General features: G+C 36.6%; 1 protein-coding gene across 2 annotated transcripts in view; it reads right to left on the reverse strand.

The window, feature by feature from the left end:
• Nucleotides 1-13,890, reverse strand: part of snx6 (sorting nexin 6) — an 81,523-nt gene that overhangs the window by 50,468 nt on the left and 17,165 nt on the right. For both annotated transcript variants that reach the window (XR_011887118.1, XM_072267492.1), the window contains exons 5-7: nucleotides 7,243-7,364; nucleotides 7,032-7,155; nucleotides 5,327-5,422 (exon numbers count right to left, since the gene is read on the reverse strand). Coding sequence is in view for 1 of the 2 variants with exons in the window: in XM_072267492.1 (XP_072123593.1) it covers nucleotides 5,327-5,422; nucleotides 7,032-7,155; nucleotides 7,243-7,364 (342 nt within the window). In the remaining variant the exon portion in view is untranslated. The remainder of the gene's footprint in view (nucleotides 1-5,326; nucleotides 5,423-7,031; nucleotides 7,156-7,242; nucleotides 7,365-13,890) is intronic.

Genomic DNA, 13,890 nt, shown 5'->3' on the forward strand with positions numbered 1-13,890 from the left:
AACCTCAGTGAAAAAAGCCTGCTTGCATTATCCTTATCCAAACTCCTCAGAATTTTGTATGTCTCTATCAAATCTTCCCTCCTTTGCCTGCGTTCCAGGGGAAAAGAAAAGTACGAGTCTATTCAACCTTTCCCTGTAACTCAGCTTCTCAAGTCCCAGCAACATCCTTGTAAATTTTCCCCATCTCTTTCAATCCTATTGATTATCTTTCCTGAAGGTTGGTGACCAGATCTGCACACAATACTCTAAAATTTGGCTTCAAAGTCTTCCACAATTTCAACACAACATCCCAATTCCTCACTCAAAACTCTGACTCACGAAAACCAATGTACCACAGGCTCTCTTTATGACCTCATCTTCCTGCGATGCCATCTCCAAATAATTATGGAAGTTTATTCCAGATCCCTTTGTTCTAATGCACTGCTCAGTGCCCTACCATTCACTGTGCAAGTTTTACCCTAGTTCATCCTCCCAAAATGCAATTCACTTGTTTGCGTTAAATTCCATTTGTCAATTTTCAGTCTATTTTTCCATCTGGTCAAGATCCCGCTGCAAGCTTTGATAGCCTTCCTCACTGTCCACTATACCTCCAATCTTGGTGTCAGCTGCCAATTTACTGATCCAGTTTACCACAGTATCATCCAGATCATTGATATAGATGACAAACAACAATGGACCCAGCACCAATCCCTGAGGCACAGCACTAGTCACAGACTACCTGTCAGAAAGGAAACCATCTACTACCACTCTGGCTTCTCTCATGAAGCCAATGTTGAATCGAATTTACTACCTTAACCTGAATGCCAAGTGACGGAATCTTCTTGACCAGCCTCCCATGGATGACTCTGTCAAAGGCCTCGCTAAAGTCCACATAGACAACGTCCACTGCCTTTCCTTCATCAACTTTCCAGGTAAGCAGCTCAAAAGTCTCTAGAATGCTTAACATAACCTACCACATACAAAGCCATGGTGACTATCATAATCAGACCCCATCTATTGAAAAACTTCTAACTTGTCTCATAGAATATCTTCCAATAATGTACAGTGGCATGCAAAATTTCGGGCACCCCCAGTCAAAATTTCTGTTACTGTGAATAGCTAAGCGAATAAAAGATGAACTGATTTCCAAAAGGCATAAAGTTAAAGATGGGACATTTCTTTAATATTTTAAGAATTTTTTTTTTATTTCCATCTTTTACAGTTTCAAAATAACAATAAAGGAAAAGGGCCCAAAGCAAAAGTTTGGGCAACCTGCATGGCAGTACTTAGTAACACCCCCTTTGGCAAGTATCACAGCTTGCAAACACTTTTTGTAGCCAGCTAAGAGTCTTTCAATTCTTGTTTGGGGGGTTTTCTCACATTCTTCCTTGCAAAAGGCTTCTAGTTCTCTGAGATTCTTGGGCTGTCTTGCATGCACTGCTCTTTCGAGGTCTATCCACAGATTCTCGATGATGTTTAGGTCGGGGGGCAAAACCTTCAGCTTGTGCCTCTTGAGGTAGTCCATAATGCATTTTGAGGTGAGCTTAGGATCATTATCTTGTTGTAGAAGCCATCCTCTTTTCATCTTCAGCTTCTTTACAGATGGTGTGATGTTTGCTTCCAGAATTTGCTGGTATTTAATTAAATTCATTCTTCCCTCTACCAGCAAATATTCCCTGTGCCACTGGCTGCAACACAAGCCCAAAACATGATCGATCCACCCCCGTGCTTAACAGTTGGAGAGGTGTTCTTTTCATAAAATTCTGCACCATTTTTTCTCCAAACATACCTTTGTTCATTGCAGCCAAAAAGTTCTATTGGATAGGACTTGTTTCCAAAATGCATCAGGCTTGTTTAGATGTTCCTTTGAACTTTTTGAATAGAACTTTTTGGCTGCAATGAGCAAAGATATGTTTGGAGAAAAAAGGGTGCAGAATTTCATGAAAAGAACACCTCTCCAACTGTTAAGCACGGGGGTGGATCGATCATGCTTTGTGCTTGTGCTGCAGCCAGTGGCACGGGGAACATCTACTGGTAGAGGGAAGAACGAATTCAATTAAATACCAGCAAATTCTAGAAGCAAACATCACACCGTCTGTAAAAAAAAAGCTGAAGATGAAAAGAGGATGGCTTCTACAACAAGATAATGATCCTAAGCACACCTCAAGATCCATGATGGACTACCTCAAGAGGTGCAAGCTGAAGGGTTTGCCATGGCCCTCACAGTCCCCCGACCTAAACATCATCTGGAATCTGTGGATAGACCGCAAAAGAACAATGCATGCAAGACGGCCCAAGAATCTCACCCAACTAGAAGCCTTTTGCAAGGAAGAATGTGAGACAATCCCCCAAACAAGAATTGAAAGACTCTTATCTGGCTACAAAAAGCATTTACAAGCTGTGATACTTGCCAAAGGGGGTGTTACTAAGTACTGACATGCATGGTGCCTAAACTTTTGCTTCCGGCCCTTTTCCTTTTTTGTTATTTTGAAACTGTAAAAGATGGAAATAAAAAAGTTTTCTTGCTTAAAATATTAAAGAAATGTGTCATCTTTAACTTTATGTCTTTTGGAAATCAGTTCATCTTTTACTCGCTTAGCTATTCACAGTAACAGAAATTTTGACCAGGGTGCTCAAAATTTTGCATGCCACAGTACCTATAAATTCTCAGCTTATATTTTCCCCAGCCTTTCTTAAACAAAGGAATAGCATTTGCTATCCTTCAGTCCTTCAGCACCTCACCCATTGCTAAAGAGACATTAAATATCTCTAATAGAGCCCCTGCAATTTCTGCACTAGTCTCCAACATGGTCCAAGGGAATACCTTGTCAGGCCCTAATTTTTTGATCTTCAAAAGGGCCAATTTTGTCCCTTGCAATCCTTTTGCTCTGAATTTACTTGTGGAATCCCCTGGGATTTTCCTTCACCTTGTCCACCAAAGCAACCTCATGCCTTCTTTTAGCCCTCTTGATTTCTAACGTGTACATTTCTTATACTCAAGTACCTCATTTGTTCCTTCCTGCATATACACCTCCTCCATCTTCATCAAGGCCTCAATTTCCCTTGAAAACCAAAGTTCTCTATATCTGTTAGCCTTGCCTTTTGTTCTAACAGAAACATAAAAACTCTGTACACACAAATATTTCACTTTTGAGGGCCTCACACTAGTCAACCATCCCCTCTCCCATAAAAAAAAATTCTATCCCAGACCACACCTGCCAGATCCTTTCTGACTCCCATCAGAATTTGTCTTTCTCCAATTTAGAATCTCAGCCCAACAACCATAATTATCTTGAAAATGGAATTATGATCACTTTCTTAATGTAGTTATCATCAGGCTAATGCTGTTTTTAAAAAAAAGACTAATTATTTCTCATTTCTGAATAGCATTAAAAACGTGCATTGAGACAGCATCATTAACAATATCATAGCCTGCTGAACATCAAATGGTACACAAATCCAGGGAGGAATAGGAAGGGTAATTGAAACTAATCAAAAATTTGGATCCAACTTGAAGAATGGGAAGAGCAATATTGAAAGACTTACAGAAGACCAATGGTGGAGTGCAACAATATATAATTGACTAAAATCAGAGGAATGGACTGTTTGGAAGGTGAAATAAGGCTTCAAGAGGTGTAAAAAACTGGGTGTGACTTGATGGTGTAAAGATTTTAAAACTTTCACCCTGGGTAAAGAGTCATCACACATCATTAGGGACAGAAATGATAAGTAGAAGTTAACTCCAGGGAAGAGCCCGGATGTTTTCAACAAGTTAGGGTATTCTGAAGGCCCACAAGGAATTTGTCAGAATTATCATTTTTAAGTAATAAGGGGAAAACGTTCCAAATATTGAGCAGCTGACGTACGTCAGAAGGTCAAAGTAAGCAAATGCACCTTTTAGTTAGAGGGCAACGATTAGCACAAGTTACAGAAACCATCAACCATTAGGTTAATATAACTAGACACCAAGAACAAAATATTGATTAATTCACTGATTTTACAAAAAATGATTTGAGAATCTGGAAATCTGACAATGCTTATTTGTCTATGCTTCTCATTTTACAATCTTTTGACTTTTCATTCAAACCTTGATGTAGCTAAATTCTCTCTCCTGCTTCCCCCCCCCCGCCAGTCTAGTGTAGTGCATCTTCTTTATTAGCAGCAGCTACCTCACAGATAAATATCTGCAAAAGGTCTGAAGTAATACTTTCACTGAAGAGATAACAAACCTAAAGCAATCTTGTGATTAAAATGTAATGGTCTTTGCACTAGAGTGTTAGGTATCACAAATGAATATTTTCAAAATATTATGTTTAAATACAAATGGCTATGTAATATTTTAGAAATAATATTAAAATGTTTTTCAACTTAGATTGTTAACTTAAGCAGAACTGTAAGCAACATAAGCAGGAAATTAAATTTAAAAATTAACATGTCAATTGATACTTTAAAAAAAAGAGCATTCTTAAAATTAGGCCACATTTAACTACTCTGCAAATACATAACCTGCATGTTGGCAGCCATGATAAAACCAAGAAGCCATTTATCACCTTTGTATTTAAATGTTCAATTTTTTTGTGTTATCATTGAAACCACACATCACAGTTCTGTAATAATAAGCATGTATTAGAGATGGTGTGTTCTCCACAAACAGAAAACTAGCTAATTATGGATTGATGATTTTCTACTGAGATGTTGACAAAATACTAATGTTACTGCAGAAAAAACATGGACCAATAAGACAACTGTACAGTTTGGGAAAACAGCAAGTAATAAATTCAGTACTCCAGCTTTCACCCTATTATATATTTAACCACAAAAGTTAACCAAGTTTCAGAGCTGTAGACTCAAATCTCTTCTTTATTGAGGGCTAGTGGGAAGTATTAGTACATCAAAAGAATATTGATTTCTCCCAACTGTCTCCTCAGTCAAAAATCACTTTCTGCATTATCTAAAAAAAAATAAAATCCCTGCACCACTTGCTAATATCACATTGTTGTGTTCCCTCCTTAGTTGTGCCTTACTATCAACAACATCTGGCAGGAATATCTTGCTCCCTTTTCTGACAATCTTCCATAATCACATGATCAAAAAGAAGCTAAATTTAAAGTTATTAGGAACCATATTATATTCAGGAAATTCCTTTTCCCACTGAAACAGCCCAAAAAAAAAACAAAGAAAAACTTCACTTTGAAAGGCTTTTTCCTTGGCCCAAGGTTCAAATGTCCAGAAAAGGCAAATGGTTTGCTATATGGTGTCGCATAGTTGCCAACAATGCATGTTTACTATTTTAGTCTGATATTAATTTTTTTAAACTTTAAAATCATTAGAAAATATTTGAACACACCTTAACACCTGCAACAAGAACTTCATCAGCTGACTTTACCACATTCTTAAAGAAATCTTCCAGTTTCTCTTTTTTATTTTTTCCTCGAATACTCAACTTTAAAAAAAAATAAGTAGTTATTGCATCTAGCACAGTAAAGCCCCTACCACAAATGTAACTGAATTAACATTCTAGTTTTTTTTAAAAAATTGAATTTCTAAAATTATTTCTCCATTTGAATATATAAAATAACAAGTACCAAGCTTTACAATGGAATAAAACTTGTGCCTTAGATCTTAATCATCAACTCCAAATGAAAGCACAGGCATTGGCATCAAGCTGATCCTCCATTATATCTGGTGTAAGCATCAATTCTGATGGATTTCAACAGATTCAAAATATGGAAAACCTGCAAAGCTTGCTATCAAACCATGCTTTTTTAAAATTCTTTTTAGATAATACAGTAAAACAAAGTACTTCACTAAAGGTCACAATTTAATTTCCTCAAACACCAAGCTCCCCCCTGCTGTGGGAAGGAACTAAGCAAACACTTTTATCCATATTTCATGTCTTCAGTTAAATAAGTCCTTAAAAAGCAACTAAACAGACAGTCTCAGTCTTCCTAATTTCCATCAATTTCAACAATTAATCTTCAAGGAGATGGCATCTAACCCATCCAAAGCTACAGTAATCATTAACTGTTGCAGATAAATTGACCCAAATATTAATGGTTTGTGAGAGGAAGTTGCTTATCCAATCTTTCAGCATCTTGTTGGACAACTCAAAAAATATTTTGAACATTTAATACCAACATAGACAAGCTAAATTAATTTATCAGTTAGCCACTTCAAAATGAATGTCAACAGTTCTGAACTTTGTGTACTAAATCCTGGTATATGGTTAGCAGCCTTATGTTGGAAATCAGTTTCTGAAATCATGAGACTTCTAAGCACATCTTCATTCACATCAACTTAGATCAAAATTACTTGCAGAAAATATAGAAAATGGAAGTCTTAAATCTTCTAAAGGATGTCATAAACATCAAAATTAATTTGATGTTTCCATCACTTAAAATTAAAGCAGGTACAAAGTTGCATTCGAAACAAAAACAAAAAATGGTAAGTAATTCAGCACGACACAACAGACTAGATTGTGGTGGACTTGGCCCACTGACCCAAGAATTACCGTTTCCAAATACAGAAAGTCAAATAAGGCAACTTGTCACATCCTGCAAGGTAAAAACTCCAAAAACCAAGGCTTTGTGTGTTGTGTGCCTGAGGCTGCACACCCAGAATGCCCTGAAAACATTGTTAAAAAAAACTTCTGAACAACATTTACCTACCTCTGAGAGGAACATATAGAAATATTCAAATAGACTCAAAGGTTTCTATTTCAAATGTTGAAAAATAAATTTTAAAACACTAACAAATACCAACAAGTAACCCGAATTTACTTGTTGCAATTTCAAATTCTCTATCATCTTGACCAGCTCGTCACGGACACCACATCTGGCTAAGCATGTGCTGAAATACAAAATGTGCTGGGGGTTCCTTATGAAACCAAGAACTGTCAATTTGAATTAGTCCTCTAAAGATAACCATTGTCAACATACAGGCATAATACCATGCCTTTATTAACTGCAGAATCTTCATAAATTAGTTAAATGTTAAACTAATCTTGAACGAGTACTATACATAAAAGAGCTTATAAAGTAAACTTAACTGACATCTTGATTATATTCCAAGAAGACATGAAAGTTTAAGTCACTTCGTAGAACTGGATGTGCAGCTACACGACACAAGAATACTTCATGCATGGCAACAGTTTTCTTGAATATAGCCAGGTACTCGCTGTAAAAAGAAAATAATTTAATATCACAATTAGCAACTGCATAGCAAAGTATTGACTTGTTTAATCTGCATGTATAACATGCTCACGCTTCAAGTTCTTGTTTCATCTTTGTGAATTCCTCCTTGGTCATTGATCCTTCTCCTTCTCCAAGTTTCTGCAGTTTATCCCTTGAAGCATCAAAGTCAGGCTTCGGAGGTGCTGGTGGGATCTGTTGATACAGTATTTAGCTTTTATTAGCTTTTATTAGTTATTTGCTTCATGTTCAGTATTGCTCTACTTTTGACTTACTGGAAGAAATATGGCTACAACTGGAAGCTGTGAACTGGTTGAAATATCAGACAGTAAAATGAGAACTCATGATAGCCACTGTGGGTGTATTTAATCAAATTCTCCTTACACATTTAGTTTCTAAAATTGTTGTTTTGTCCCTGCATTATGGAAGATCCTTGAAAACACAAGCTCAGCCTATTTGTATCAGTAGAAGTACTTTAGCTCCCTGCTCTGCAAAATGCAAGATTTATATCCAACTACCATCTATTAAGATCCTAAATGCAGCTTTCCTATTTAATAACCATCCATCTTCAGAAAAATTCTTTCTCTAACAACCATGCAATTCAAACAGACAACATACAGGAGCAAAGTCAACCTGAAGAGTAATAAAATATGAGGAAACTACATCTAAAAGGATCAGTTTGAATCAGTGATAAAGTAAATGCAAACTCATCAAGAGATAAAAGTCTATAGGAAATAGCAACAGAATTAAGCAATTTGTCTTGTTGTGCCTGGTCTACCATTCAAGAGTAACAAGGATGAATTTTTACCTCAGTAAACTTCCCTGTAGTAAATCTATAATTTGTTTCCCTTAATGTGTAAAAATCTATTGATGTCTATCAGTCTCCACAGCCTACTTAGATTAAGAATCCACTCTTGTCATGGTGAAGAAATTCCTTTTTATCTCAATCCTGAATAGCCAGTCCTCATTTTGAGACCGACTCTGCTAGCTCTAGATACCAGAGCTTGGGAAGATCTCATTTCTGTATTTATTATTTCAAGTGTCTTCAGAACTTTGTATGCTTCAATGAGATCATCTCATTTGTTTTAAACTCTGAAGAATGTAGACCAAGTCAACTTGCTCTCTCCATCACAAGAATCTATTGTGACCTTTACAAGGGATGATTCATAAGTTTGTGGCTTAAGGTAGAAGGAGATGAGTTATTAACTTCAAACTTTCTGCATAATCAAAAAGTTGAACTGCAAGTGCATGTAACGAGAGCTGTATAACTCCTCTCCTTCTACCTTAGGCCACGAACTTATCAATCACCCTTGCTGTGGGCCACTTTCTGGAGGTCCAAGACGCTGACTTCTACAAAGAAGGGATCCATATACTCTACGACCGCTGGACTAAGTGTGTAAATGTAGGAAGAGACTGCATTGAAAAATAAATGTGCTAGGTTTTCTAAAATTGACTCTTTCTACCTCAGGCCACAAACTTATCAATCACCCCTCGTATTGTACTACTTCTACCACATGTATATCTCTCCCAAGTTAGCAGGATCAAAAAGTTACAGAATATTCCAGCATCTTATTAAATTTCTGTAAGAATCCTTTACTCTTGTAATAAAAGTATCATTTGATTTCATAGCTGCTTCCTACACCCTTACATTAACTTTCAATGATTGTACTAGAACACCGAGGCCACTCTCAAAACCATTTTATGAAAAAATGCTGACAAAACAAATCAAAACAAATTTCATATTTCAATTATATTCCACCAACACAGCCTGAAATATCCACCCAACCTCCTCTGCAATGTTCCCATTTTACAATGCCACTCATTTTTGCATCAGTGGTAGACCCAGATATATAATGTATGTTCCCCTCATCCAAACAGGTGATAAAGATCGGCAACCACAGGGAACCCAACCCTGATCCCAGCAGCATCCCACTAGCCAACCAACTTAAAAATGATCTTTTTCCTGTTTTCTGTCCATTTTTAATCAATTCATGGCATATATTAAACTGATTTCCATGTGCTCAAATTTTATTTGGTAACCTCCTCTGTAGCACCCTATCAAAAACCTTTTGAAATTCTAAACACATCAAATCATCTTGCTTCCACTGTCTCCATTTGTATCACTTTCAACCCCTTGGAATGAAAGTCATCAGTTCATGGGGACTAATCCACTTTCAAAGCTGTTAACTTCTTTTTAAAACTAATTTAAACTAATTTTTAAACTTGTTTATTTCTTCAAGATCTTTATTCACTTGAGTTGTTGCTTGCCACTATTTCTGAGAAACTGAGGCTTCCTACACCGACAATTCAAAATACATAAATTATTTCCGTAATTTTCCTATCTCAATGGAATCTACACTAACTTTGCGCTTTTTTAAAAAAACTTACCTATAAAGCCTTTTATATTTCTGCTTTTATATTTCTTGCTATATTCTTCATTCTACTTTTCTACCTTCCCTTTCCTAATCAATGCTTTAGTCTTCCTTTGCCAAGTTCAAAAAAAAATCTAATGCTTATTCCCCCTTTGGAAATAATGGCATTCTTCTTTGATTTAACAGCATTTTAAATTTCCTCAGCAGTTACGGCTAAACCACTTCCTTTTGGATTTCTGTTGTAAATTATGTATTCAGACTGTAGAATTAGCAATTATTTATATACTTTCATACCTCTAACTCTAGTTTTGCTATTGACTATAGGTAGTTCACATCTCATGCCTTTACATAGTTTGCTTTTAACTTTAGAATCCTAGTTTTGAATTGAACTAAATCACTTCCAATATAAAATTTTATCATACAACTCTTTTGAAAGGTTTGTTTTCTTATTTAATGCAAGATATACACTCTTCTCATTACTACCCTCAGGGAGGAGGTACAGAGCCTGAAGACACACACTCAATGTTTTAGAAACAGTTTCTTCCTCTTCACCAAATCTCAGAATGGACCATGAATACGACCTCACTATTCCTTGTTTGCACCATTTATTTGTTGCAACTTATATCAACATTTGTGTCTGCTGCCACAAAAATACAAATGTTTTGACATACATCAGTAATAATAAACTTGATTCTGATTCTAATGGACCCCACTATTTCAGAAAGGCAGCACAGGCATCAGCAATCAACCAGCTAGCATCATTAGTAACAGGGAAAATAATGGAATCTGTAATGAAGTAATAACACCTAGAAAATAATACGATTCAGCTGAATCATATGGATTTATGAATAAAAAAGCATGTTTGACTAATCTGTTCTTTGAAGATGTAACCAGTAAAATAGATAAGAGTGAACCACTATATTTATATTTTCAAAATGCTTTCAATCAGGTCCCTTAAAAGTAGTGTGAACAGCAAGGTTAGAGCCTGTGGATCTGAGGGTAATACAAGGGCAGGGACTGAGAATTGATTAACAAAGTAAAAAGCAGGAACTAACTAAAAGGTGATTCATAGATTGGGAGGCAGTGTCCTGTGAGGGTAATACAAGGATAGGAACTTGGGCTTCAGCTATTCGTTATCCATATCCACTGTTTGGCTGAGAGAATAAATATCATATTTCCATATTTGCTCATGATACAAAGTGTGGGCTTCTGAGTAGTGAGGAGGGTGAAGTAATGTTTCATGGGGATATAAACAAGCAAAGTGAATGAGCGAGAACATGAAACATTTTGTGCAAAAATGTGATGTTCTCCACTTCAGTGCACAAGTCGTACATTACCTAAATGTTGATATTAGGAAAAGTTAACGTTGAAAGGTACCTAGTTGTCCTTGTATACAAAACAAAGTTAACCTGCAGGGGCAGCAAGCAATTAGAGCCAAATGATGTGTCATCTTTAATGCAAGAGAAATCGACTGCAGGAGGGGACACCTCATACTGCAATTATAGAAGGCCTTGGTGAGGCCATTCCCAGAAGTCTGTATGCAGCTTTGGTTTTCTTATGCAAAAAGGATAAACTTGTCACAGAGAGAGTACAATTTGTTTCTCATGAGTAGGTTTACTGTTCAAATAGAGTTTGCATGGACAGTATGTGCACTGTGTGTACTCGAGAGTTCAGAGGAAAAGACACAGAATCCTTGTTAGAATGCAGCAAAAATGTTCCTCAAGACAAGAACTCGTCTTGAAATAAGGGGAAAGACACTTCATACTGAAATGAAAATAAACATCTTCGGAGTGTGGTAACTCTCCACTCAACAGGCTTGAAGGCTCAGACTTTTAAGTTCAGGTCACTGAATTCATTAAAGCGATCAATAGATTAGTAGAAATAAAGGGAATCAAGAGGCATGGGGATATTGCAGACAAAAAGAACACAGACAGAAGAATAGCATGATCTTGATGAATGGCAGAAAAGCCCTGAACTGCTAGATAGCCTACTCATGTTTCTTTCATTATCTTTAACAAGGGGACGTCAAGGTCAAGGCTGACCTTGGTTATCATTTTCTGAATGACGTCAAAATTTACAATGCCTTCACAGAAAGTACAGTTTACATTAACTTATTTACATATTTGTCCAATTTTATCTAAACTTATCTAAATTTTATTTTTCTGCAATATTACTCAAACTGCTTCAATGATGTGGTCCCAACCTTTGCTGCTGAGGTAATCCCATCAGCTCTTTTAGTCAAGTGAGTCAAGCGATACGTTGAGAGCATGAATATTTGACACTGAGGTTGGGTCAGCCACGACTGTACTGACTAGCAGAGCAGGGTTGAGATGGCTGAAAGGCCACCTCTTGTTTCTCAGGTTATTATGGCCATGCTCCACTTTTAACAACTACCTCATTCCCAGTTGCTCTGTACACAACAGGGCTTGATATCCACTGATTTAGTAGCTGTTGATCTGCATATTGGTGGGGTTGACTGTGCATTTCTGAATCTGAAGCTTCACACAGATCTTCCAGAGACCTCTCTTCTGGTGACTAGTAAATGTTTACCATGAGATTAAATATCAAAAGTTGGTGTATGTCTGGAGCCAGGGTTCAGATAATGGGCAGATGGGGGAGAGGGTCTAGAGTGCGTGTTTTGTAAAAACTTCCATGTCAAATTCAGCCTACTTTGACAAGCCAAAGCTGGCAATGAGGTTGTAATATCTATGGAGGGATAGATTGCAACCTTTGCGGGCACTTTATATTTTTTTTTAAATGTATGGGGAAGCTCACAGATTTAGAAGATTTGGTTTGTGATTTTGCACCACTGTGTGGTTAAATCTGTTAAAAGAGATGGTGTTTGATAAACCTGGCAATTTTTGCATCAGACTGAAACCACCAATGACACAATTTGACAACTTTAAGACTTGTACTTCCAAACAAAATCAACAAAAGCAGAATTTAATTATTAGTATAACTCACCATGTACTCCATATAACATTTTAATATGATCCAAAAATCGATATTTATTATGACACACAAGACCTTTAGCTCATCAGGTCCCTTATTCACTCTCCTGAACAATTTTAACAGTCCCATTTCCTTTCCTGCACTAACCTATAGCCACATAAACTTAATCTTTCACACTCCCATCATGTCTCATTTCAATCCTCTTGCCAGGTACCTGGAGATGGAGGTCAATGTATCAGGGTTGTGTAGGAAAAGAGAGCTCTTGGTGAGAAACCCATGTGGTTTTGCAAATTTTCAACAACATTCAATTTCAAGACTAGTCTTTTTCCACAGTGCCATTAGTGAAAAAGCATTAAGAACTGCAACATTCCCTGAACAGTGGATAATAGTCCATAATCAATAATAGAGTCCGCAAAGATCAGAATCTAACCCAGGTCCCTACAGCTACTAGGCAGAAGCATCAACTGTTGTGTCACAGTGTGGCCAATTGACAAATTGACAAATAAGCTTTAATTATATGCAATTTAATTACATTTAACAAATTTCCTTCTTCTCATGACCTTAGAAGTTAAATTTTTGATAAGCTTAATAAAATGCTTTGTTTTACTCTACTTCAAATTAGATCTGCAAACAAAAAGGCTACATTCAGATGTTATTGATTTGGGAACTAACCATCTTGGTTTTTTTTTGCAGTTTAAAGAGTTATAAGCTAATATCTCATACTACCTGCTGGGAAATGGATCTGTGGAATTAATGTAAATGGAGTAGCTAATTTGGGTTTTAAATGACAGAAAGGAGATGGAGGGAGAGACAAAAAAGGATTGCACCCAATCATAACGTCACAATCAAGCAGGTCTACAGCATTTATCGGCACAACTAAACGCAGCACATCATTCACAGATGCTGGACACCTTATAACTGCAAATTAGTGGCAAATGGGAGTATGTTAAAATTAACATTAGATTGTCACTGAAGAAAATGGCATCCTAGTTTGGGGGAGGGGGCACCCTTTCATTCATGCTTGGTTCCTGACTTTTTGATAACTTGCTTCAAAACAAAACACAGTAATTCAACTTATTTGTGAACAAACTAATGCTTCAGGTAATTTCCCCATTTCCTAATTGTTTACATGAAATGACAAAAAGGAAGCACTTAACATTTATAAAAATGCATCATGACCATCAGAAGCTTCCCGCCTCTTCTCTTGCTCACCCACCCCTCAATTCTTTGAGGCATCTCTGTATTCTAGATTAGTTCATTTTTCTTCTTCCTTTGCTTAAATTGTCAAATCTGCTTAATTGCCATGTTTGATTTGTTCCAGTTATTACTTAGAAAAATAATGCATGCTGATTGCAATCCATCAGATTACAAGCCTTCCCATACCTAATCAATTCAAT

The sequence above is a fragment of the Mobula birostris genome, chromosome 1, assembly GCF_030028105.1.
Source record: "Mobula birostris isolate sMobBir1 chromosome 1, sMobBir1.hap1, whole genome shotgun sequence".
Classification (NCBI taxonomy): Eukaryota; Metazoa; Chordata; class Chondrichthyes; order Myliobatiformes; family Myliobatidae; genus Mobula; species Mobula birostris.